This window comes from Pristiophorus japonicus, chromosome 24, assembly GCF_044704955.1.
Source record: "Pristiophorus japonicus isolate sPriJap1 chromosome 24, sPriJap1.hap1, whole genome shotgun sequence".
Lineage (NCBI taxonomy): Eukaryota > Metazoa > Chordata > Chondrichthyes > Pristiophoridae > Pristiophorus > Pristiophorus japonicus.
In genome coordinates, this window is record NC_092000.1 from 2872069 (window position 1) to 2896248 (window position 24180).

At 50.8% G+C, this 24180-nt stretch overlaps 1 protein-coding gene across 4 annotated transcripts in view; it reads right to left on the minus strand.

Moving 5' to 3' along the window:
- LOC139237881 (cysteine protease ATG4D-like) overlaps positions 1-16255 on the minus strand; it is a 33409-nt gene extending 17154 nt beyond the window's left edge. The window contains exons 1-6 of one of the 4 annotated variants that reach the window (XM_070867140.1): positions 16053-16255; positions 7568-7871; positions 6086-6169; positions 5749-5985; positions 3270-3630; positions 1604-1674 (exon numbers count right to left, since the gene is read on the minus strand). In XM_070867140.1, the coding sequence (XP_070723241.1) occupies positions 1604-1674; positions 3270-3630; positions 5749-5985; positions 6086-6169; positions 7568-7781 (967 nt within the window). In that variant the 5' untranslated portion in view covers positions 7782-7871; positions 16053-16255. Of the gene's footprint in view, positions 1-1603; positions 1675-3269; positions 3631-5748; positions 5989-6085; positions 6170-7567; positions 7872-14897; positions 14949-14980; positions 15291-16052 lie in introns of those variants that run through there. The other 3 variants (XM_070867137.1, XM_070867138.1, XM_070867139.1) reach the window with 3 other exon arrangements.
- Positions 16256-24180: the final 7925 nt, after the last annotated feature.

The following is a 24180-nucleotide window of genomic DNA, read 5'->3' on the forward strand; positions in this document are numbered from 1 at the left end:
CGATCAACGAGGAGGGCATAAAAGATTGGATAGGCTGGGGTTGTTTACTTTGGAACAGAAGAGGCTGAGGGGAGACCTGATTGAGGTGTATAAAATTACGAGGGACTTGGATAGAGTGGATAGGAAGGACCTATTTCCCTTAGCAGAAGGGTCAACAACCAGGGGGGCATAGATTTAAAGTAGTTGGTAGAAGGTTTAGAGGGGATCTGAGGGGAAATGTCTTCACCCAGAGGGTGGTGGGGGTCTGGAACTCACTGCCTGAAAGGGTGGTAGAGGCAGAAACCCTCACCACATTTAAAAAGTACTTGGATGTGCACTTGAAGTGCCGTAACGTACAAGGCTACGGACCGAGAGCTGGAAAGTGGGATTAGGCTGAATAGCTCTTTGTCGGCCGGCGCGGACACGATGGGCCGAATGGCCTCCTTCCGTGCAGTAAATTTCTATGATTCTATGGTCAGTGCATTTGCACCTAGCCTTCAATGATAAGAATACGACCAATAAATCATTGGAAGGCAACGAATTATTCAAATGAATGGGTATAGGATGTTACTTCAGAGAAGCTCTTCCATCTTCGGGACAGGATATGGACAAACAATGGACAGCGGGTCACCAGCAAGTAAATCCAATTTGAGCCTTTTCAGGCTAGAATGTGACAGCAGATAATTTTGCCTAGTTTTGAAACTCCCTGCTCAGCCCTCCCAAAACACGGAGCTCGTCAACACTGCAACAGAAGGAAACTGCAGGAGGAGTTCACCTAGGGCCACCCTCACGCGCCACCCCCTCCCACTGCTGACGAGACAAGTGCTGGCAAAGCTCCTGCAGCAGCATTAAACAGCAACCGCGCCCACAACAAACTCGAGAGTGTTTCGCTCAGAGGTTGCTGTGTGCAGTGTAAATACACCTTTTACAGAAAGGCACTGGACTCCAGCACCAACCCTAATGCATAGTTCTATGGAGCGGGGACGGGCTTCTCAGAGATTGAATGGCGCACCATTCGGCATGGAGCATTTAGAGCAGCTGAATGGAATATTCAGGAGGTAGTGGCTTGGGAACAGGGTGATGATGATATGCTGTCAGCTGTCATGCAACTGGCCAGGCAGATGAAGGACCGATAGAATCATAGAATGGTACAGCATAGAAAGCCATTCGGCCCATCGTGCCTGTGCCGGCTCTGTGAACGAGCGATCCAATTAGACCCACTCTCCCACTCTTTCCCCAAAGCCCTGAATTATTTTTCTCATTCAAGTATTTATCCAATTCCCTTTTGAAAGTTACTATTCAATCCGCTTCCACCGCCCTTTCAGGCAATGTGTTCCCGATCACAGCACGCTGTGTAAAAAACTTTTCCTCATGTTTCCGCTGGCTCTTTTGCCAATAACCTTAAACTGGTGTCCTCTGGTTACTGGCCCTCCTATCACTGGAAACTGTTTCTCCTTATTTACTCTATTAAAACCATTCCTAATTTTGAACACCTCCGTCAAATCTCCCATCTGATATAAAACCAACAGTAACCTCTGTGAGAAAAATATCCGAGAGGGGATCGTACCCGCACGAGGCAGTGCTGAAAAGTGTACCCCTGTAATGATGCACAGTACACACTCACCTGTGCAGTCCTGAGCAACATAGACAGTAAGGTTCAGATATTCAGAGTCTTCAACTTTTTCAACTGCTCTCCTGTAAGAAATGGAGAAACAGGATAATGAGGGCCATCTGTTGCGATAAAAACGTAACTACAAACCAGTTCAGTATTGTAAGGGTGCCAGCAGCCTTACAGCACCTCAGCTAAGTGGCGTTCCTTCATGTGCGTGCCGAGGCAGTGAGTCAGCTCGTTATTCAACTGTGGGAGGCGCCTGATCCTGTCCTCTCCCAGTGCCCACACAGAGACAGTTTCCTACAGTGGTCACGGCACAGCGATCAGGGGCAGGAGCCCTGGCTCATTTCTTCTCCTTAGCCCGGGAGCTCAAAGGCCAATAATAGCACCCATCTTCTAAAAATCAGCTTACTCAGCCCAGATTAACAACTGAACGAGGACTTTCCCGGTTTCTGTTGTTGAGTTACGCACAGTGAACTTACCCACAAACGATTAGAAGAGACAATCACTTGGCAGGAAATGAGTAAAAGGGCAGTATAATTTGGCACCGATGACTCAGCTCCCAACAATCTTGCATCAAAAACTTATATTTAATTTCTGACATCAAGTGTTGGAGTTTATCGTCTACCCTTCACATCTCAAGCTAGTCAGCAAGTGTCAGCTTGGTTCAGGGGTTGCACTCCTGTCCAGGTCGGGAGATTTGTGAGTTCAAGACCCTCTCCAGGATCTCAGCGGTAATCCAAGTTCAGAAGAACAAAGGAATTAGGAGCAGGAGTCGGCCATTCGGCCCCTCGAGCCTGCTCCGCCATTCAGTGAGATCACGGCTGACCTCAACTCCACTTTCCTGTACTGTCCCCATATCCCTCGATTCCCTTAATTCCCAAAAATCTATGGATCTGTGTCTTGAATATACTCAACGACTGAGCATCCACAACCCTCTGGGGCAGAGAATTCCAAAGATTCACCACCCTCTGAGTGAAGAAGTTTCTCCTAAATGGCCGACCACTTATCCTGAGACTGTGACCCCTGGTTCTAGACTCCCCAGCCCGGGGGAAACAGCCTCCCTGCATCTACCCTGTCAAGCCCTGTAAGAACTTTGTATGTTTCAATGAGATCACCTCTCATTCTTCTAAACTCTAGAGAACATAGGTCTCCTCAATTTCTCTTCATAGGACAATCCCCCCATCCCAGGAATCAGTCTGGTGAACCTTCCTTGCACTCCCTCTATGGCATGTATATCCTTCCTTAGGTAAGGAGACCCAAACTGTACACAATACTCCAGGTGTGGTCTCACCAGGGCCCAATATAATTGCAGTAATACAATATTGCAATGATCCTCAGTGCGACACCGGTGTGAGTGCCACGTTATGGGAGGTGATGTCCTTCGGGTGGGGCTACGTCCATCTTCTCAGGTGAATGTGAACGGTTCCATGGCACAACTTGAAGGGTTTTCCCCATGTCCTGTCCAGCATTCACCTCTAAACAAGTTATTCATCGATTTTGCTGTTTGCGGGATCTTGCAATTCACAAAGTGGCTGCTACATTTGCCTACATAACCTTGACTGCACTTTCAAAGCATTTCACAACTACTGAATTACTCTGACGGCCTGAAGATTTGAAAGGTGCTATATAAATGCAAGTTCTTTTTTTGCCTCTGTTGCAGACACGCTTTACTCACTTGATTATGTGAGCGACAATGGATGGGCCATACCAGTCCCCAGCCTTCTTCCCGGAGCTCTTCCCATATCCCACCAGCTGATGTACTCCAAACGGGGCCTTGGGGTGATCGCCAAACCAGGAGATCATTTTCCGGTGCTCCATCTCCTCCTTGTCCGTACGGTACTGGGCAATGTTGTCTCGTCTCCGCGCCCGTGTTTCTGGCACTGCAGCTCTGTGGCTTTCCCTGAGGCTTCTACTTCTGTCCAGTGGTGAGCCAAGGACCTCGGAGAAGGTTGGCCAGTTTGCAGTGTTTGATCTGGATGGTGATCTGGGCTCAGCTTCTGACTCGAGAGAGAGTAACGCATCAGGCCAGGTCCAGTCTGAAAAGAAAAAGGGCCATTTACAAACCAGGGTTGCCAATACCACAGAAATTAAATCCACTCAAGCTAGCAAAATTCTCCTGGTACCACGGCCCTCCAGTACCCCACCCAAGTGGTTATTTTTCATTAACACGGCTTAGATAGCGGGTGAAGGCTATTCAATAGTGGCAGAGACGTAGCACATCCAAGCCTTTATTAGCCGAGGCATAGAATACTAGTGCAGGGGGGTTATGCTTGAACTGTATAAAACACTGGTTAGGCCACAGCTGGAGTACTGCGTGCAGTTCTGGTCACATTACAGGAAGGATGTGATTGCACTGGAGAGGGTACAGGGGAGATTTACGAGGATTTTGCCGAGAGTGGAGAATCTAAGCTGTGAGGTCAGATTAGATAGGCTGGATTTGTTTTCATTGGAATAGAGGAGGTTGAGGGGAGACCTCATTGAGGTGTATAAAATTATGAGGTGCCTGGATAGAGTGGATAGAAAGGGCCTATTTCCCTTAGCAGAGAGGTCAACAACCAGGGGGCATAAAGTTAAAGTACTTGCTAGGAGGTTTAGAGGGGCTATGAGGGGAAATTTCTTCACCCAGAGGGTGGTGGAGGTCTGGAACTCACGGCCTGAAAGGGTGGTAGAGACAGAACCCCTCAGCACATTTAAAAAGTACTTGAATGTGCACTTAAAGTGCCGTAACCTACAGGGTTACGGACCTAGAGCTGGAAAGTGGGATTAGGCTGGATAGCCTCATCGGCCGGCGCGGACACGATGGGCTGAAATGGCCTCCTTCCGTGCTGTAAATGTCTATGATTCTAAGATTGACTCTGCCCTCACCCAACACATGCACACCTTTCCCCAGCAGTAGCTGGATAGCGATCAGCAGCAGGAACCCCGGCTGAATTTATCGTCCTTAGCTTAATGAAAGAGAGGTCAATTGGAGAACTTCTGCTGCTAATCTCAGCATTGCCTGGGACCTTCTGCTCTGTGCAATAGGGAAACAATGATTCAATTCTAAAATACACCTTATATGTAGGAAGTAAAGTTGGAGTTCAGCGAGGTTTATTACACACCAGCTCATCGCACTTGCAGTTCGGGTGTTTAAACCCTTCATTAGATTCGAGCCTCAGAATTAGCACAAGGTGTGCTGTGTTCCTTGTCTATGTATTGCAATGTGCTGACACACACACTAATTGTAACGCTACACAAGCGATTGCCTCAGAGGGCAGATGAATTGCCCAGTGCAGCTCTTTGCCTTACAGACCAAGTCTGATCTTTGGTCTGTGCGAAGGTAGGTGATTTCAACTGGGCAGCAATTTGGGCTAGAGTTTGTGGGGCTGAGGAAAAGAGAGGAGAGTACCAGGAAGGATTGCTACTCACTGATGCCAGCGGGGCAAGTACCTGTACGTAGGCGACAGGTAAAGGCAGAATAGTGTTCAGCTGTGACGCCTCTCCCTTGGGTAAATAGCCTGGCACCCATTCCCCGGGCTCCCGGCTATAGATATGGCCCTGGTGAGACCACACCTGGAATACTGTGTACAGTTTTGGTCTCCTTACCTATGGAAGGATATACTTGCCATAGAGGGAGTGCAACGACAGTTCACCAGACTGATTCCTATGAGAAGAGATTGAATAGACTAGGCCTATATTCTCTAGAGTTTAGAAGAATGATATCATTGAAACATACAACATTGTTACAGGGCTTGACCGGTGGATGCAGGGTGGATGCTTCCCCGGGCTGAGGAGTCTAGAACCAGGGGTCACAGTCTCAGGATAAGGGGTCGGCCAGTTAGGACTGAGAGGAGGAGGAATTTCTTCACTCAGAGGGTGGTGAATCTTTGGAATTCTCTACCCCAGATGTCTGGGGAGGCTCAGTCTTTGATTATATTCCAGACAGAGATCGATAGATTTTCTGAATAGTAAGGGAATCCAGGGATATGGGGCTCGGGCGGGAAAGTGGAGTTGAGTCGATGATCAGCCACGATCTCATTGAATGGCGGAGCAGGCTCGAGGGGCCGAATGGCCGACTCCTGCAATGTTCACCTGTGGATTGCACCTCTCGGCAACAGTACGTGTATTCAGGAGAGGAGAGAGAGAAGGATAAAACAAAAGGATGCAAGCCTTACTTCGAGACAGAAGATGGACGAGAAGTCCTTGAGCTAGTAGCATCTGTCCACTGCGTAGCATGCAACCCCAGCCGCAGTCCGTGGTCAACGCAGAACCCTCCAGCTGAGGGAATTCACGCCTGTAGGTCAGCCAGATCCGGGAGGCAAAGTCCTTGCGGAACAATTCCACCGAGGTCGGAGGGGCATTCTGGTTGTCTCCCGTCTCGTAACCAGTGTCTGGGCTGGACGGTGAATCAGCTGCTGGGAAGGGAAGCAGATGGTGATATTAGCAGTTCTGACCGGTTAGCGGCTTGCAATCAAAGGCAGTGTGTCCCGGCCCCAGATATGAACACAATACCTTCTGACTCAAAGCAGTAGCATCGTCCCAGCAGAAAAATGGGGGAAGTTTTGCTGAAATTCGTTCTTCCTTTCACCACCCAACCTACAGAGACGCAGAAAAGAAACCAATTAGCACAGCTGGTTACTGAAGATGATGCTCCCCACAACATGTGCTGATAACACCCCTGGCAGAGGGGGAGGAACAGATATTAAAGCCAGCAGTGTGAGGTGACTGGATTATCAGTCACATATTAAGCCTCATCATGTTACAACACGTGGTCGATTCAGCTCTCTCATTGTCAGATTCAGCAACGCGTCCAAGCCAGTTCCCTGATCATAATCGTCAGCACTCATCTTAAAGAAAGAAAAAGTGTCGCTATTCCAACTGTAAAAATTAAAATTGAAGTACATGAGACAGGCCTCATCAGCTGTGGCTCAGTGGGTAGCACTTTCGCCTCCGAGTCAGAGGTTGTGGGTTCAAGTCCCACTCCAGACACTTCAGCACAAAAATCCAGGCTAACACTCCAGTGCCAGTACTGAGGGAGCACTGCACTGTCGGAGGGGCAATACCGAGGGAGCGCCGCACTGTCGGAGGGGCAGTACTGAGGGAGTGCCGCACTGTCGGAGGGACAGTACCGAGGGAGCGCCGCACTGTCGGAGGGACAGTACCGAGGGAGTGCCGCACTGTCGGAGGGACAGTACCGAGGGAGTGCCGCACTGTCGGAGGGACAGTACCGAGGGAGCGCCGCACTGTCGGAGGGACAGTACCGAGGGAGCGCCGCACTGTCGGAGGGACAGTACCGAGGGAGCGCCGCACTGTCGGAGGGACAGTACCGAGGGAGCGCCGCACTGTCGGAGATGCATATTTTGGATGGGACGTTAACCGAGGTCCCGTCTGCCCTCTCAGGAGGATGTAAAAGATCTCCTGGCACTATTTTGAAGAAAGCAGAGGAGCTCTTCCCAGTGTCCTGGGGCTAATATTTATCCCTCAACCAACATCACTAAAACAGATTATCTGGTCATGATCGCAGTGCCGTTTGTGGGAGCTTGCTGTGCGGACATTGGCTGCCACGTTTCCCACATTACAACAGTGACCACACTTCAAAAGTACTTCATTGGCTGTAAAGCATTTTGAGATGTCCAGTGCTTGTGAAAGGCGCTATAGAAATGCAAGTGTTTCTTTCTTTGGGTAAGGGCACCACCTGGGATAATATGGAGCTACAAAGATCAGGGTTTAATCCCCAGTCTATGCAGTGTTAGCTGATCAAGGCCACAGCGATGAGTTGAGTCAGCGTGCTACTAGCTTCAGATAGTGCACGAGAGGAAGTGAGGTGAGGGCACGATGCTCTCGACAGCCATTTAGACAAGGTACGGGAAGATGGACAGCAGGTGGCCCAACACGGGACAGCACTTTTAGGACAGGACGGGACGGGAAACGAAGAGGCAAGAAACAATATCCTGGAACTCTGGAAACATTTCTATCTCTGCAAAAAGCCCTCACCATATTTCACATTATTCCATGCGGTCATCAGCTTAGCTTTAATCTTATCCACCTCATCTGGTTCATTCTGTTGCGGCTTCTCTGCTGAATCACAGCCGTTCCAGCTGTTCACATGCTCGCTGGATCTTGGGTGCAATTGCCTCTGAGAGTCCAAGGGGCACAAGTCTTCCTGGCTTTGGAGGTACTGAACGGAGGAGGGCGAGACGGAATTCATTGGTCACGTGGTTAACGGTCATAAGACCGATTGGTGGGCAGTGCATTCATTCCTTTGCCTCGTGGCCATCTAAGTTACAGCAAGAAAATTCTGGGAGAGAGGGAGAATACACACAAAGAAAGAAGTTAAAAACCAGCAAAGCATGGCAGTCATAAAACTCACAAGCGGGCACAGACCTACAGCCCGAGGAAACATGTATCGGAGGCTGGAGACTCAGCCAAGTACAGAAAGCAAATTTGTCAGAGATTCACATGTTCTTTAGGGCTCATTTATTCTGCTTGATACAATATCTATCTGTAAACCGTGATAAGGTGAGGAGGACACACAAGATGGAAGAAAGAAACACTTGCTTCGCGTTAAGCATCAAACAGAACTACTGCTGTGCTCAAGAGAAAGCACCATGTATACACCGGTGAATAAAAACCTGTATAAACTCCCTCTTCAATCCACATCTCTGCCTAGCTAGCTACAAACTGGCCTCAGCATCCTTGTTTTAAAAAGTCATCACTGATGCAAGCATGGGTCATCAGGGGGAGAATAGGATGGATTGGCAGTGGTGCCCTCCCTGAGCAAACACAGCCTGTGAACACCACGAGGAACAGGTATGTGAGCAAAGTGCTGGAGACTCATCCTCCAGTATAGCTCAGCCTGTTCAGGACTCCGGGGACCCTCTCTGTAACAGCGGTTACCATTCTGTACCCTAGGTGTTTATCGATTATTCATTTGGTCAGGCCTGTTTCCCGCCTTCCCTTTTCCAATCCTGACAAAAGATCCAAGCAAACCCTTTCGCAACGTTTCTCTTTCCAGTTGCTGATGAATATATTATTTCCTTCAGCTCCCCTACAAACACCAGTAATAAACTGCAAGAAACCGCTGCTCTGCACCGTCCCAAGTTGTCAGCTGGCCATTTCCTGCCTTCGCAGCTGAACAGCAAAGGTTCTCCCCCATCATTCTAAAGAGAACAGCTTCCTTTTTCCAAAAAAAAGACTTGTATTTCTATAGCACCCTTCGCGATCACCGGACGTCTCAAAGCGCTTTACAGCCAATGGAGCACTTTTGGAGTGTAGTCACTGTTGTAATGTAGGAAAAGGAAGGCTTCAAAGTTTACAGACATTCAACATCCATAGGGACATTCACCCCACGACTCAGAACTTTTTTTTATATTTAATATTTTTTTCTCAACTCATCATCTATAGCTAAGAGGGCAAATGTCAGAAACAAAAACAGAAAATGCTGGAAACATACAACAGTTCAGTCAGCATCTGTGGCAGGAACAGGCAGAATAATGTCTGGATTTTGCCCTGCTTCAGAACTGAATGTGAAAAATTAACAAGTTATAATACGATCAGAACAAAGGGGAAATTGTGGGGGGGGGGGGTACGGACAGCCAGGAAGAATCAGTAAAGAGACCTTGCTCTCCAAACTCTGTGAATGCTGTTTGCCTAAAGTCTACCCTTTGCTCACCATAGTGACACAGCGGTGATCTGGAACACTGAGTAAAGTACAGAAGGTGTGGGGGCGAGGGGTGGGAATGACATAAAACACAAACAGCCCAAGTGGCCCAGCTGGTCCATGCCACCGTTTATGTTCCACACAAGTTTCTTCCCTCCCTATCAAGATATACTTCCATTCCTTTCTCCCTCATATGTTTATCCAGCTTGCCCTTAAATGCATCGATGCTACTCGCCTCAACCACTCCCTGTGGTAGTGAGTTCCAAATTCTCACCATTCGTTGGGTAAAAACATTTCTTCTGAATTCCCTACTGGAGTCACTTGTGACCATCTTGCTTTTCTGGCCCCGAGTTTTGGACCTCCCCACAAGTGGAAACATCTTCTCTATGTCTATCTAGTCTCTGTATCGACCACACAAACTTGCCTTTCATCACTGTGTAACTTGGGCCTGTGGCTTAAACATACTGCGCAACTTTACCCATTAACAAAATCGGGTTGATTAGAATTCTCCACGTACAAGGACGAGCGAGAATGAGACATAAAGTACCTTACTTCACAAATGTTTTCTCTCTCTTTCCCTGTCCCTTCCTCTTTCCCATTCCTACTCCTGGACGCTTCTATTTTAAACAGAAGGTATGTCCATAAGTAAATCCGTTAGTTACGGTCCCATCCGACTCACGACAAGTAAATTCCTGTGCTGGCCTCAATATCCTCCTCCACCTCCAAGGCGCCATGCTGCAATCCATGCTAGCTACAGGGTGCACGGCAACCCCTCACCAACCTTACTCTGACAGAACCTCCCCCCTAACATCTTGCACAGAATTACAAAGAGTGCAACAGGGGAACAGTCAGTGTTTGCTGTTCATCCTCCGCATTAGCAGCAGTCTTAGTCTCAGGCACCTGCCCTGTTCCCCTTTCCTTTAACTACCACCTAACCTACGCTAAAATGTTGTCCTGGGCTCTGTTTCAATCACTAACTCTGGCAGTACATTCCACAGCCTCAAACCCGTGTAATAAAAACATTTCTCCTGCTCTTTGTCCTAAATCTTTTTCGTTTAATCTTCCATCTATGTCCCCTTGCTCCAGACCCCTCAATCACTGGGAACAATCTGTTTCTATCGACTCTGTACCATCCCTTCATAATTTTAAGCACCTCCAGTGAAGGACAAGAACAGCAGCATCACAGGACCACCATCACCACCAAGTCACACACCATCCTGACTTGGACATTTATCGCCATTCCTTCATCGTCGCTGGGCCAATATCCTGGATTTAACACCATTGTGGGAGCACCTTCACCACAAGGACTGCAACGGTTCAAGAAGGCAGCACATCACCACCACCTTGAGGCAAAAAAATGTGGCTTTTAGCCCCATCACTCACAAAAAGAATTCCACAAGAGGTGGCTTTGGGACTAATCCCACGTGTATTCACCAGGAATTATCTTTGCCACATTAACACAATCCAATGATGTGAAATTGGACAGTACACTTACATTTGTTTTTAAGTAGAATAACACGAGCTGTGCAACAAACTTTAAACAGTACAAGAAAACATTATTAGACAGCCAAATAACACTGAATAGCATAAATATGCTGGAAATCTGAAATAAAATCAGAAAGAGCCAGCACGTCGGGCAGCATCTGTGGCGAGAGAAAGCTACCGTTTCAGGTCGATGACCTGGAATCAGAACTGGCTATTCTGATCAAGGGACACCTCCAATAACTGTAAGCTGTCTTTACAGAAGCTGATGGATCTATTGTGCATTTTCAGCTTTGTAAATGCCACGTTAAGCAGCTTGAAACCACCTCGAGATCAAAAAAACAGCTCAATTATAAACCACAGTACAGTCACATTCAAATAAATAAGGGAAGGCGAACAGGTACAAATAGTAAAGTGGCTCTCGGGTGAAGTAACCGATGAATATATAGTCTACATGGTCAGTCCATTTATTGCTCAGTCAGTGCCAGCACTGCCTGCGCAGTTCCGGGTACAGTGTGTACTGGGTCAGTAAATCTCCACATAAATAACCTTGAGCACTTGAGTAACCCCATGATTTCAGCACTCCCACTCCAGGTTTGAAGAGGGCCCCAATCTTGCTCCCTACAATTTAACACCTCAGGTGTGTGATGTCACTGCATCAAATCTCCAATTTCAATACATTCAAAATGCCCAGCAACAGCAGAGCTCCCTCCCCATCCCCACAGCTTCTCAACTTGCAACCTTCGCGTCAAATAGAATTGGACACTTGCTGGAGAATACAATCGTGGATATCTGATAGGACAGGGTCAGGCTCAGCTCTGATGCCCTCCACAGATGAATAGTCTACTGGCTAGTATACATTATACATATAAAACCTACATGAAGATTAAGAGCATTGTGATGTAATCAGTGCAGAATAATATAGTTGCCATTTGACTGACAGGAGTGTAAAAGTGGGTAACATATCTGGGGGCAATACCAAGGCACTAATCCTCAACAACATATAATTTGGAAAGAAAACGGAGATAATCCCCTTGAATTCCAACCCTCGCCTCTGCCATGCTTGGCGACTTCTCTACACTTTGATTTTCAAAACTGTTTGAAGGGCTACGGTCGAGAGTGCAGGACAGCACCAAGACTGAAAAGCGTTGGAGAAAGGAAAAATAACACAGGTCCCTAAACATGGGCTTTAAAAGCCAGGATTGTGGAAGGAAAGGAAGGTCGAGGAGTTTCACAGATTTGGGGTCCAGGTAAAAAATGAATGCGAGTCGGAGCCAGCACACTGTGTCTGTGCTCGCTGACCGACATCGGTTCCCGGTCCGACAACGCCTCAATTTTAAAATTCCCATCCTAGTTTTCAAATCCCTCCATAGCCTCACCCCTCCCGATCTCTGTAGCCATCTCCAGCCCTACATTGCCCCCCCCTCCCCCACCACCGAGATCTCTGCACTCCTCCAATTCTGGCCTATTGCGTATCTCCGATTTTAATCGCTCCACCATTGGCGGCCGTGCCTTAAGCTGCCTGGACCCCAAGCTCTGGAATTCCCTCTCTAAACCTCCCTGCCTCTCCTCCTTTAAAATATTGTTAAAATCTACCATTTTGACCAAACTTTTGGCCGCCTGTCCTGATATCATGTGGCTAGGTGTCAGACTTTGCTTGCTAACGCTCCAATGAAGTGCCGTGGGACATTTTACGACATTAAAAGTGTAATACAAATGAAAATTGTTTTTGTTGTTGATATTACCACTGTGTGGGTGAGAAGTTAGTGTTCGATTGCAAACAGTGACTAATGATAATTAAAGTTAATGACAACTCTTTAATAACCCAAGATAGCTCAGCTGGCTGTGTTCAATGATTTACAGAGTTACAGCAAGTGCAAGGCAGTGGAGCATAAGAAACCAATCACACCTCAGAAAGTCAAACAGTAAGCTTGCCAAATACAGAGCGCAGTCCCACAATAAAACATGTCACAGCATCACAAAAAGGTTGTATCATTGGAACATCACACTGTGAGACACCACCGTTCAGCCTCGTTTCCCAACACAATACCAGCTAAAATACTAAAAGTTCTTACTAATATTTTCCTCTATAAATTCCAGACAATCAATCGAATACAAGAACAGTAATAACTCCTCCTTGTCAAACTTTACTTAAATTCCAGCTCCAACACGATTGTCTTTCTCTCCTGTATCAACACTCTGAGCTAATCTCTTACACACCTCTTCTTCCTAAATCCTCAAGTGTGGAATTCCTTGCACCATCTCCTATTCTGATTTTCATCCCAAAACCTTCAATTTGTGGGATTCCTCGTTTCCCTTACAATTCCGTCAGTCTACAATCAGCAGGCTTTTAAAATCCGCATCACCAAGAAAGAAAGACTTGCATTCTAGAGCGCCTTTCATGGCCACCGGACGCCCCAAAGCGTACTGCCTTGCCTTCTCTCCCACACTTCACTCTTGGCCACTGCCCTTTCACTTAGATTCCTTTTTTTTTTAATAGCAACTTGCGACCTTCAGAATCAAAAACTTGCCTAACTAAAGAGTTTCCAAATGAATATATACGGACTTATTTCCTGGTAACAGATAACTCACCAAGCTTGCAGCAATTGCTTCGCAATCACTGACCCTGCAGTTTTCACATCATCACATGCTGTAAACTGCAAAGATCAGCAAAAATACACCAGCAAAAATGATAAAACAAAGAAACAAAATCTCATGATAGAGTCCATGTTGCAAGCTGTAAATCATGGTCTGGGATGGCAGGAAGGGGTACATGTTAGGAGTGAGATTTGAGCAGAAACAGGTTGCAAACCCACCTAAACATTCACATCTGGAGTACTGCACACAGTTTTGGTCAAGAAAGGATACAGTTGCCATAGAGGTGCTGCAATGAAGGTTCACTAACTAGATTGATCCCTGGAATGAGAGGACTGTTCTATGAGGAGAGATTGAGCAGACTGGGCCGATATTCTCTGGAGTTTAGAAGAATGAGAGGTGATCTCATTGAAACATACAACATTCTTACAGGGCTTGACAGGGTAGATGCAGGGAGGATGTTTCCCCCGGGCTGGGGAGTCTAGAACCAGGGGTCACAGTCTCAGGGTAAGGGGTCGGCCATTTAAGACTGAGGTGAGGAGGAATTTCTTCACTCAGAGGGTGGTGAATCTTTGGAATTCTCTGCCCCAAAGAGCTGCAGATACTCAATCAGTGAGTATATTCAAGGTGGAGATCAATAGATTTTTAGTCATTAGAGGAATCATAGGATTTTTAAAAAATTCATTCCCAGAATGTAGGCACACTGGCAAGGCTGTGTCTGTGAGAAGATGGCGGTGGGCCGCCATTTCAAGGGCAGTTAAGACTCAACCACATTGTTGTAGGTCTGGAGTCACATACAGGCCAGTCCGAGTAAAGACAGCAGGTTTCTTTCCCTAAAGGACGAGTGAACCGGGTGGAATTTTACGCTAACCCTGTACTTTGTCATCATTACTGATACCAGCTGTTTTTATTCCAGCTTTATTTAATTAACTGAATTTACATTTCCAAGTTGCCGTGGTGTAATTTAAACTCTTGTTACTGGACTAGTAATCCAGAGACATAACCACTATGCCCACATGGGGATCAGCCAGGTATACGGAGTTAGAGCGCAGATCAGCCATGATCTAATTGAATGGCGGTACAGGCTCAAAGGGCTGAATAGTCTCCCACTGTTCCTAACTGTGCTCAGAACAAGAAAGAAAAAGAAAAACTTGCATTTATATAGCACCTTTCACGATCACCAGGCGTCTCAAAGCGCTTTACAGCCAATGAAGTACGTTTGGAGTGTAGTCACTGTTGTAATGTAGGAAACACTGCAGCCAATTTGCGCACAGCAAGCTCCCACAAACAGCAATGTGATAATGACCAGATAATCTGTTTTTGTTAGTTTGATTGAGGGATACTCTACTCAAAATTCCTACACGGCAAGCGAGCCCCAGGTGGACAGAGGAAACGTTTCAAGGACACCCTCCCTGATAAAGTGCAACATCCACACCGACACCTGGGAGCCCCTGGCCAAAGACCACCCAAAATGAAGGAAGAGCATCCGGGAGGGCGCAGAGCACCTCGGGTCTCGTCGCCGAGAGCATGCAGAAAACAAGCGCAGACAGCGGAAGGAGCGTGCGGCAAACCAGACTCTCCACTCACCCTTTCCTTCAACCACTGTCTGTCCCACCTGTGACAGAGACTGTAATTCTTGTATTGGACTGTACAGCCACCTGAGAACTCACTTTGAAAGTGGAAGCAAGTCTTCCTCGATTTCGAGGGACTGCCTATAATGATGATTGGCCCCACGACATCGGGGATAACCCCCTTGCTCTTCTTCGAAATAGCGCCATGGGATCTTTTACCCGAGAGGGCAGACGGGGCCTCGATTTAACATCTCATCCGAAAGATGGCACCGGTATGGACTCGACGGGCCGAATGGCCTCCGTCTGTGCTGTAATGACTCGATGACCTGCGACACTCCCTCAGTACTGTCCCTCCGACAGTGCGGCACTCCCTCAGTACTGCCCCTCTGACAGTGCGGCGCTCCCTCAGCACTGCCCCTCTGACAGTGCGGCGCTCCCTCAGCACTGCCCCTCCGACAGTGCGGCGCTCCCTCAGCACTGCCCCTCCGACAGTGCGGCACTCCCTCAGTACTGCCCTCTGACAGTGCGGCACTCCCTCAGTACTGCCCCTCCGACAGTGCGGCGCTCCCTCAGCACTGCCCCTCCGACAGTGCGGCACTCCCTCAGTACTGCCCTCTGACAGTGCGGCACTCCCTCAGTACTGCCCCTCCGACAGTGCGGCGCTCCCTCAGCACTGCCCCTCCGACAGTGCGGCGCTCCCTCAGTACTGCCCCTCCGACAGTGCGGCGCTCCCTCAGCACTGCCCCTCCGACAGTGCGGCGCTCCCTCAGCACTGCCCTCGATTTTTGAGCTGAAGTCCCAGGGGTGCGACTTGAACCCACAACCTCTGACCCAGGGAGTGCCGCCCACTGAGTCACAGCTGGAGAGTTGCGATAATTCCCGCGAAACCAGCTATTAAAATATGGGCGTCCCGCGAAGTGTTTGAGAGATGACCAAAGTCAATGGGCGGACACTGTGACCCCGCGCCACCAAAGGTCACCCCCACCAAACTTGGCATAAGGTTTGATTGGCATCCGCACGGACCAATCACAGAGCGCGCAAAGGCGTGACCGGCAGCCGAGTAGCCAATCGGCACCGGGTATGAGGCTGGCCCCGCCCCCTCTGGCCGGTCGAGTTGAGGCGGCGGCCAGGCCGCGGCTTTTAATATCGACATTTTGTTTCAAGCGCTCACCTGAACCCATCTCCCGGCTTTTTACTTTCCCCCAGGAAAATACAGTGTGTCTGTCACAGCTTCGTTTGGTGTCGAGTGGGGTTTAAGCTGGCCTTTTAGCCCATCGTCCATTCGCTTTTCCTGTCAGGCGTCGGATTAAGTGAGCGGACAGCCGACCCCTTACGACCATTGCCGCCACTGCAGGCAGCCAGCCGCACCCGCCCAGAAACTGCTGCCCGTCGCTGCCTGTAGCGCCACCTGCAGCCCGGCAGGAGCGGCTGCCGCTGGACCTCCAGCTGCAGCGCCACCTGCAGCCCGGCAGGAGCGGCTGCCGCTGGACCTCCAGCTGCAGCGCCACCTGCAGCCCGGCAGGAGCGGCTGCCGCTGGACCTCCAGCTGCAGCGCCACCTGCAGCCCGCATGGAGCGGCTGCCGCTGGACCTCTAGCTGCAGCGCCACCTGCAGCCCGGCAGGAGTTCCTGCGACCAGGAGTGGAAATCATGCTGTGAAATGAATCCATTTCCTCTTTCCCCCCCCCCCCCCTGTGGCAGGGTGCAGCCAGTGAAGAAGGGGACCCCCTCGACCATTAGCTCCCATTGAGAGCATTACCTGCAAGAGAACAGCTCCGCTGGTCGGGCTATAAAATAACTGGAGCGATGTACTGCTTCAACCTCCAGCTCGAGCTATTCCCAAGTGTGCAACGTGTTTGAGATGGGCGACTGGGTGACGTCATCAGGGCCCAAGTACAGAGGAGTGGGAAGGTCGGGGTGGAGGTGCGGCAAGAGATCGTGGTGGAAGTGCAGCGAATGAGGATACGGGGCCCAACAGAGGCAAGGGCCCAGGGGCAGCACGGGCCAGCCCACACTGCGATATGTGAGCGCACTAGGTCCGTGCATCAGAGCTGGTCTCCAGTCGTCCTGGTTAACCCTTGCCACTGGACCAAGACCTGGCTCTGTCAAGCCCGTGTGGTGGCTGGTGTGCAACGGCCACCCCACGTTAAAAAAATCCACGCACAGGCATCTTCCACCCCTACAATTGGAGTTCAGGACTGGAACATTGGGTCCTTCATCAGTGAACTCGTGGAAGCAAGTCATCCTACGATGATGAGCTCCCATTGAGAAGAATAACGCCTCCAACTGCAGCAGCCCGACAGTCCCGTCCCAAACAAATCAGCTTCATAGCGGGCACAAGTTCTCCCAACTAGTGTCACCTTAATGTTGTAGACTCATGGCCCTGGGTACTGGATTGAGCCCCTCTCAAGTTAGATCATCACAGGAGAGATCACCATCCTCTGCATCAGGGCTGCATTGAAAGACTGGATCAACTGGGCTTGTATTCACGAGTTCAGAAGAATGAGAGGGGATCTCATAGAAACTTTTAAAATTCTGACGGGTTTTGACAGGTTAGATGCAGGAAGAATGTTCCCAATGTTGGGGAAGTCCAGAACCAGGGGTCACAGTCTAAGGATAAGGGGTAAGCCATTTAGGACCGAGATGAGGAGAAACTTCTTCACCCAGAGAGTGGTGAACCTGTGGAATTCTCTACCACAGAAAGTTGTTGAGGCCAATTCACTAAATATATTCAAAAAGGAGTTAGATGAAGTCCTTACTACTAGGGGGATCAAGGGGTATGGTGAGAAAGCAGGAATGGGGTACTGAAGTTGCATGTTCAGCCATGAACTCATTGAATGGAGGTGCAGGCTAGAAGGGCCGAATGGCCTACTCCTGCACCTATTTTCTATGTACTAATAGTTCAAATTCTGTGTCTAGGTGTCCCTCCAATATTTTCTTCTATGTAAGTGTGAGTTTGGCTCAGTTGTTAACACTCTCGGCCTCTTGATTCTGAAGGTTGTGGACTCCAGAAGACCCACTCCAGGAGTGGAGCGCGTAAACTAGGCTCTGACTTCAATGCAGCACTCAAGGGGTGCTATTTTTTAGATGCGATGCTAAACTAAGACCCCGTCGGTCAGTGGCTCAGGTGGTACTGTTTGAAAAAGTGTACTGAGCTCTCCCAGTGTCCTGGGGAACATTGTTCCCTTAGCCAACACCAGCTCAAACAGATGAACTGGCCATTCATCTCATTGTTGTTTGTAGGATCTTGCTGTGCTCCTAATGATTACAGTGTTTCTTCGTTACAAAATCTAGCCGACACTCCAGTGCAGTACTGAGGGAGTGCCGCACTGTCGGAGGGGCAGTACTGAGGGAGCGCCGCACTGTTGGAGGGGCAGTACTGAGGGAGTGCCGCACTGTCGGAGGGGCAGTACTGAGGGAGCGCCGCACTGTCGGAGGGGCAGTACTGAGGGAGCGCCGCACTGTCGGAGGGGCAGTACTGAGGGAGTGCTGCACTGTCGGAGGGGCCATCTTTCGGATGACACATTAAACCGAGGCTCCATCTGCTCTCTCAAGTGGACGTAAAAGATCCCGTGGCACTATTTCGAAGTGGCTACAGAAATGGGCCTTTAAGGAAAATGGCCAAATGGGTTTGTGAGAAGTTGCACTGGACTGGTTTGTATTTCACAGGCCCTTTAAAAAAACACGTGCACGCATACTTATCCTCAAGATATTTTTTAATGTTTGTAGTGCAAAACTCAAACAAGCACAGCTCCAATGGATGACAAAGTTCAGACCCAACACGCGCACACACAAAAAAAGGTTTTATAATCAGACCGGCCTGTGGAACGGATGAATGATATAATACTGAGGGAAATGTGCAATTTCCATATCGAGGTACATATAGACGAGACTTGCTGAGTGCAGTTTCACTGTATTCTCACGAACCTTAGTTGAAGAAGCAGGGTCTGAATTACCAAGTTCCCAACCCACAGCTCCACATTTTCACTAAAAATCTTTTTGCCTCTCTACTGTTTTCAGTATCTTTTGTTACAACAGCTGACTGACTCTCCGATACAAGTAGATATAGTCCCCCCGCTCCCCCAATCCACAGGCACTGCGCGCTTTCCAGTACAACAACAACTTGCATTTCTATAGCACCTTTAATGTAATAAAACGTCTCAAGGCGCTTCACGGACAAATAAAAGTGATACAGAGCTGGGCATTTCATGTTATGCAGGCAGCGTACGATGCCACAGAGAGAATTACAGCCACCGATAAGCTTCACCCCACAGCCAGTGCTGCACTGGGGAGTTAGCCTGGATTTTGTGCTCAAATCTCCGGAGCGGGACTTGAACCCACGACCTTCTGACTCAGAGGTGAGGGTGCTGCCCACTGAGCCAGAGCTGGCACTTCATTTCATTTCAAGCAACAAGTGCAATCTTTCACCAGCAAACTAACACGGGTTTAAGAACATAAGAAATAGGAGCAGGAGTCGGCCATTCGGCCCCTCGAGCCTGCTCCGCCATTCAATAAGACCATGGCTGATCTGATCATGGACTCAGCTCCACTTCCCTGCCTGCTCCCCATAACCCTTGACCCCCCTTAACGTTCAAAAATCTGTCTATCTCCACCTTAAATATATTCAATGACCCAGCCTCCACAGCTCCCTGGGGCAGAGAATTCCACAGATTTATAACTCTGAGAAATTCCTCCTCATCTCAATTCTAAATGGGCGACCCCTTATTCTGATATCATGCCCCCCCTAGTTTACTTTGCCAGTGTGCTTGCAGAGCACTAGACGCGGCTGTAGCCCCAACCAGTCGTTCTTTGTGGAGTTTGAGCACGCTGGGACGTGTAACGCAAAGGTATCCCAGTCTGGCCCGTACCGTCCAGGGGAAGTGCCGAGCACCAGGAATGTTGCTCTGCAAGGTCGGAGTGAGATCAAAGCAGGATGGATACGAGGAGAGACGGAGGCTCCGGGGCCTGATCTCTCGGAGCTACCCTGCAGATCACTGATGGAGGGACAGCTCAGCTCCCAACAGCAGCAGCGAGCACACCAAACGTACAGGCAGGTTTCAAAAGAGTCAGAAAATCTGGTACGCAGGGCAACCTCGTGGGGGGGGGAAATAAAACAACAATGCTGCAGCAGAACAGGCAGAATGCAGCACAGGTACGGCAGCCTCACTGGGTGACTGGCACAGTGCTGCTGCTCACACTGAGATGTTCACTACAGCACGATGGTGTGCATGTGAAATATTCAGCAGCAGCCTTCTTACCCCAGTGTTTTGAGCTTTCAGGGTCAGCCTCGGCTCAGTGGGTAGCACTCTCAGTCGAAGGTCGAGAGTTCAAGGCCCACTCAGGACCTGACCACATAATCTAGACTGGCACTTCAGTGAGGGAGCGACGCACTGTCGGAGGGGCAGTACTGAGGGAGCGCCGCACTGTCGGAGGGGCAGTACTGAGGGAGCGCCGCACTGTCGGAGGGGCAGTACTGAGGGAGCGTCGCACTGTCGGAGGGGCAGTACTGAGGGAGTGCCGCACTGTCGGAGGGGCAGTACTGAGGGAGCGTCGCACTGTCGGAGGGGCAGTACTTTGGAGCGCCGCACTGTCGGAGGGGCAGTACTGAGGGAGCGCCGCACTGTCGGAGGGGCAGTACTGAGGGAGCGCCGCACTGTCGGAGGGGCAGTACTGAGGGAGCGCCGCACTGTCGGAGGGGCAGTACTGAGGGAGCGCCGCACTGTCGGAGGGGCAGTACTGAGGGAGCGCCGCACTGTCGGAGGGGCAGTACTGAGGGAGCGCCGCACTGTCGGAGGGGCAGTACTGAGGGAGCGCCGCACTGTCGGAGGGGCAGTACTGAGGGAGCGCCGCACTGTCGGAGGGGCAGTACTGAGGGAGCGTCGCACTGTCGGAGGGGCAGTACTGAGGGAGCGCCGCACTGTCGGAGGGGCAGTACTGAGGGAGCGCCGCACTGTCGGAGGGGCAGTACTGAGGGAGCGCCGCACTGTCGGAGGGGCAGTACTGAGGGAGTGCCGCAGTGTCAGAGGGGCAGTACTGAGGGAGCGCCGCACTGTCGGAGGGGCAGTACTGAGGGAGCGCCGCACTGTCGGAGGGGCAGTACTGAGGGAGTGCCGCACTGTCGGAGGGGCAGTACTGAGGGAGTGCTGCACTGTCGGAGGGGCAGTACTGAGGGAGTGCCGCACTGTCGGAGGGGCAGTACTGAGGGAGTGCCGCACTGTCGGAGGGGCAGTACTGAGGGAGTGCTGCACTGTCGGAGGGGCAGTACTGAGGGAGCACAGCACTGTCAGAGGGGCGGTACTGAGGGAGCGCCGCACTGTCGGAGGGGCGGTACTGAGGGAGAGGCGCACTGTCAGAGGGGCAGTACTGAGGGAGAGCCGCACTGTCGGAGGGGCAGTACTGAGGGAGAGCCGCACTGTCGGAGGGGCAGTACTAAGGGAGCACAGTACTGTCGGAGGGGCAGTACTGAGGGAGCGCCGCACTGTCGGAAGGGCAGTACTGAGGGAGTGCTGCACTGTCGGAGGGGCAGTACTGAGGGAGCGCCACACTGTCGGAGGGGCAGTACTGAGCGAGCACAGCACTGTCAGAGGGGCGGTACTGAGGGAGTGCTGCACTGTTGGAGGGGCTGTCTTTTGAATGGGCCGTTAAACCGAGGCCCTTTCAGCTGAATGTAAACAATGCTATGGCACTATTCAAAGAGCAGAGGATGTGTGTCAGGGAGTCCATAACCAAGTCAGATTATGGTCATTATCTCTTTGCTGCTTGTGAGATCTGTCTGTGCACAAATTGGCTGACATTCCCTTGAAAACAACACTTTAAAACGTAACGAATTGCTCTAAAGAGCTTGTGAAAGATACAGCACGAATGCAGGTTCTCTCTCGCTTCCCAAAGTCATGAAGTGGTGTGTGGGGAGAGCACTTTGAGCTTTTCTAATACCGAGGTGTCGTTGTGGGTACAAGACTGGCACTGACGGTGGTAGCAGCAGCAACAATTTGAGGGATAAAGTACATGAAGCACATCAAACAAATGTATTGGCTTAAGTGCTGGCGATTTGTACCACTGTAAAGCTGTTCTTTTTAACCGCAGGGACATTTTGGTGGAACATCGTCATCTTTGAGCGTGAGCAAGGCTACTGGGTTTATGACTTTTGAGAGAAAGAAAAAGATGGAATCATGAAATCTGATCCCAAAATAGGAATAAACTCCTGGAAACTCAAATAATAAACACGGAATTAGAAGTCACAATAAGCTGGTGGCCCTAACTGTAAATGGACGGAATCTCAGAGTGCAATTTAATAAAAATGAATTGGATTCAGTGAATCCCTGTCCCCGGGATGTGGATTATACTCAAATTTACCAAAACAGAATCAATGGAAGCTAGACTAGGGGTAGTATTGAAATATTTTAATTTCTCTCTCGTTATTTTATCAGGGACGATTGCAAATGAACTAAATTCTACAGGAACTATATTACCGCAAAGCACTGCAAAAACCAAACTAAAGTCACAAGACCCAACTGCGTCAGAATGCAATGTCACTGAACAGTTTGGAGATATTAAAAAGTCTTTGAAACTAAAACCTTCCCAATACTGTGAGCTTGGAGTTTGTAAATTGAAATATCAGTTAAAATAAATTAATAGAAATGAGAAGACTCCCCTTTGGCAATGCTCCTGGACTGGAATTAAGTTAGAATTCTCTGAGATTGCCCGCAATAAATTCTCAACTTTTAAAATTCTTCCTTGTATTTTTTTTCTTTTGATTCCCCTCTATAGAGTCTCTCGCTCTCGCTCTCTCGGACTCATGCTCGGTTTTATTCACCCTTTTGCTAATTAGGTTTATTTTGTGGTTTTTCCCCTCCGTGTTTCTCTGGACAAGCAGCAATTTATGGAGTGAAAACAAAGGAAAACCGGCAAGTAGAGCGTTGGAATAATCAGGTCTGGAGGTGAAAGGTGAAGGGGTTGAGTGGGAGGAGACGGGTGAGTACTGTGACACTGGTGGAAGTGATCCAGGTGATGGAACAAACGGCAGTTCAGGACTTGTTCAGTTGAACAACCGGAACATAAGAATTAGGAGCATGAGTAGACCATACGGCATCTACCCTGTCAAACCCCCTCAGAATCTTATGGGGAACGGGCAGGAAAGTGGAGTTGGGGCCAAGATCAGATCAGCCATGATCTTATTAAATGGCAGAGCAGGCTCGAGGGGCAAATGGCCAACTCCTGCTACTATTTAACCCACTGAGGCAGCACATACAGGAGGAAGAGGGAGTATTGAAGAACTACAGATTTTAACAGCACAGGAGGCCATTCAGCCCATCACGTCTGTGTCAGCTCTTTGCGGAAGCAATTCAAACTTAATCCCACTGCCATGCTCTCCCCCCCCCCCCACTGCCCCGCGCTCCCCCCCCCCACTGCCCTGCTCCCCCCCCCCCACTGCCCCGCGCTCCCCCCCCCCCCACTGCCCCGCTCTCCCCCCCCCCACTGCCCCGCGCTCCCCCCCCCCACTGCCCCGCGCTCCCCCCCCCCCCCACTGCCCCGCTCTCCCCCCCCCCCCACTGCCCCGCTCTCCCCCCCCCCCCCACTGCCCCGCGCTCCCCCCCCCCCCACTGCCCCGCTCTCCCCCCCCCCCCCACTGCCCCGCTCTCCCCCCCCCCCCCCCACTGCCCCGCTCTCCCCCCCCCCCCCACTGCCCCGCTCTCCCCCCCCCCCCCCCACTGCCCCGCTCTCCCCCCACTGCCCCGCGCTCCCCCCCCCCCACTGCCCGCTCTCCCCCCCCCCCCACTGCCCTGCTCCCCCCCTCCACTGCCCCGCTCTCCCCCCCACTGCCCCGCTCTCCCCCCCCACTGCCCCGCGCTCCCCCCCCCCCACTGCCCCGCGCTCCCCCCCTCCACTGCCCCGCGCTCCCCCCCCCCCCCACTGCCCCGCTCTCCCCCCCCACTGCCCTGCTCCCCCCCCTCCACTGCCCCGCTCTCCCCCCCACTGCCCCGCTCTCCCCCCCCACTGCCCCGCGCTCCCCCCCCCCCCCCCCACTGCCCCGCGCTCCCCCCCACTGCCCCGCGCTCCCCCCCACTGCCCCGCGCTCCCCCCCCCCCCCCACTGCCCCGCTCTCCCCCCCCACTGCCCTGCTCCCCCCCCCTCCACTGCCCCGCTCTCCCCCCCACTGCCCCGCTCTCCCCCCCACTGCCCCGCTCTCCCCCCCCCACTGCCCCGCGCTCCCCCCCCCCACTGCCCCGCGCTCCCCCCCTCCACTGCCCCGCGCTCCCCCCCCCCCCCCACTGCCCCGCTCTCCCCCCCCCACTGCCCTGC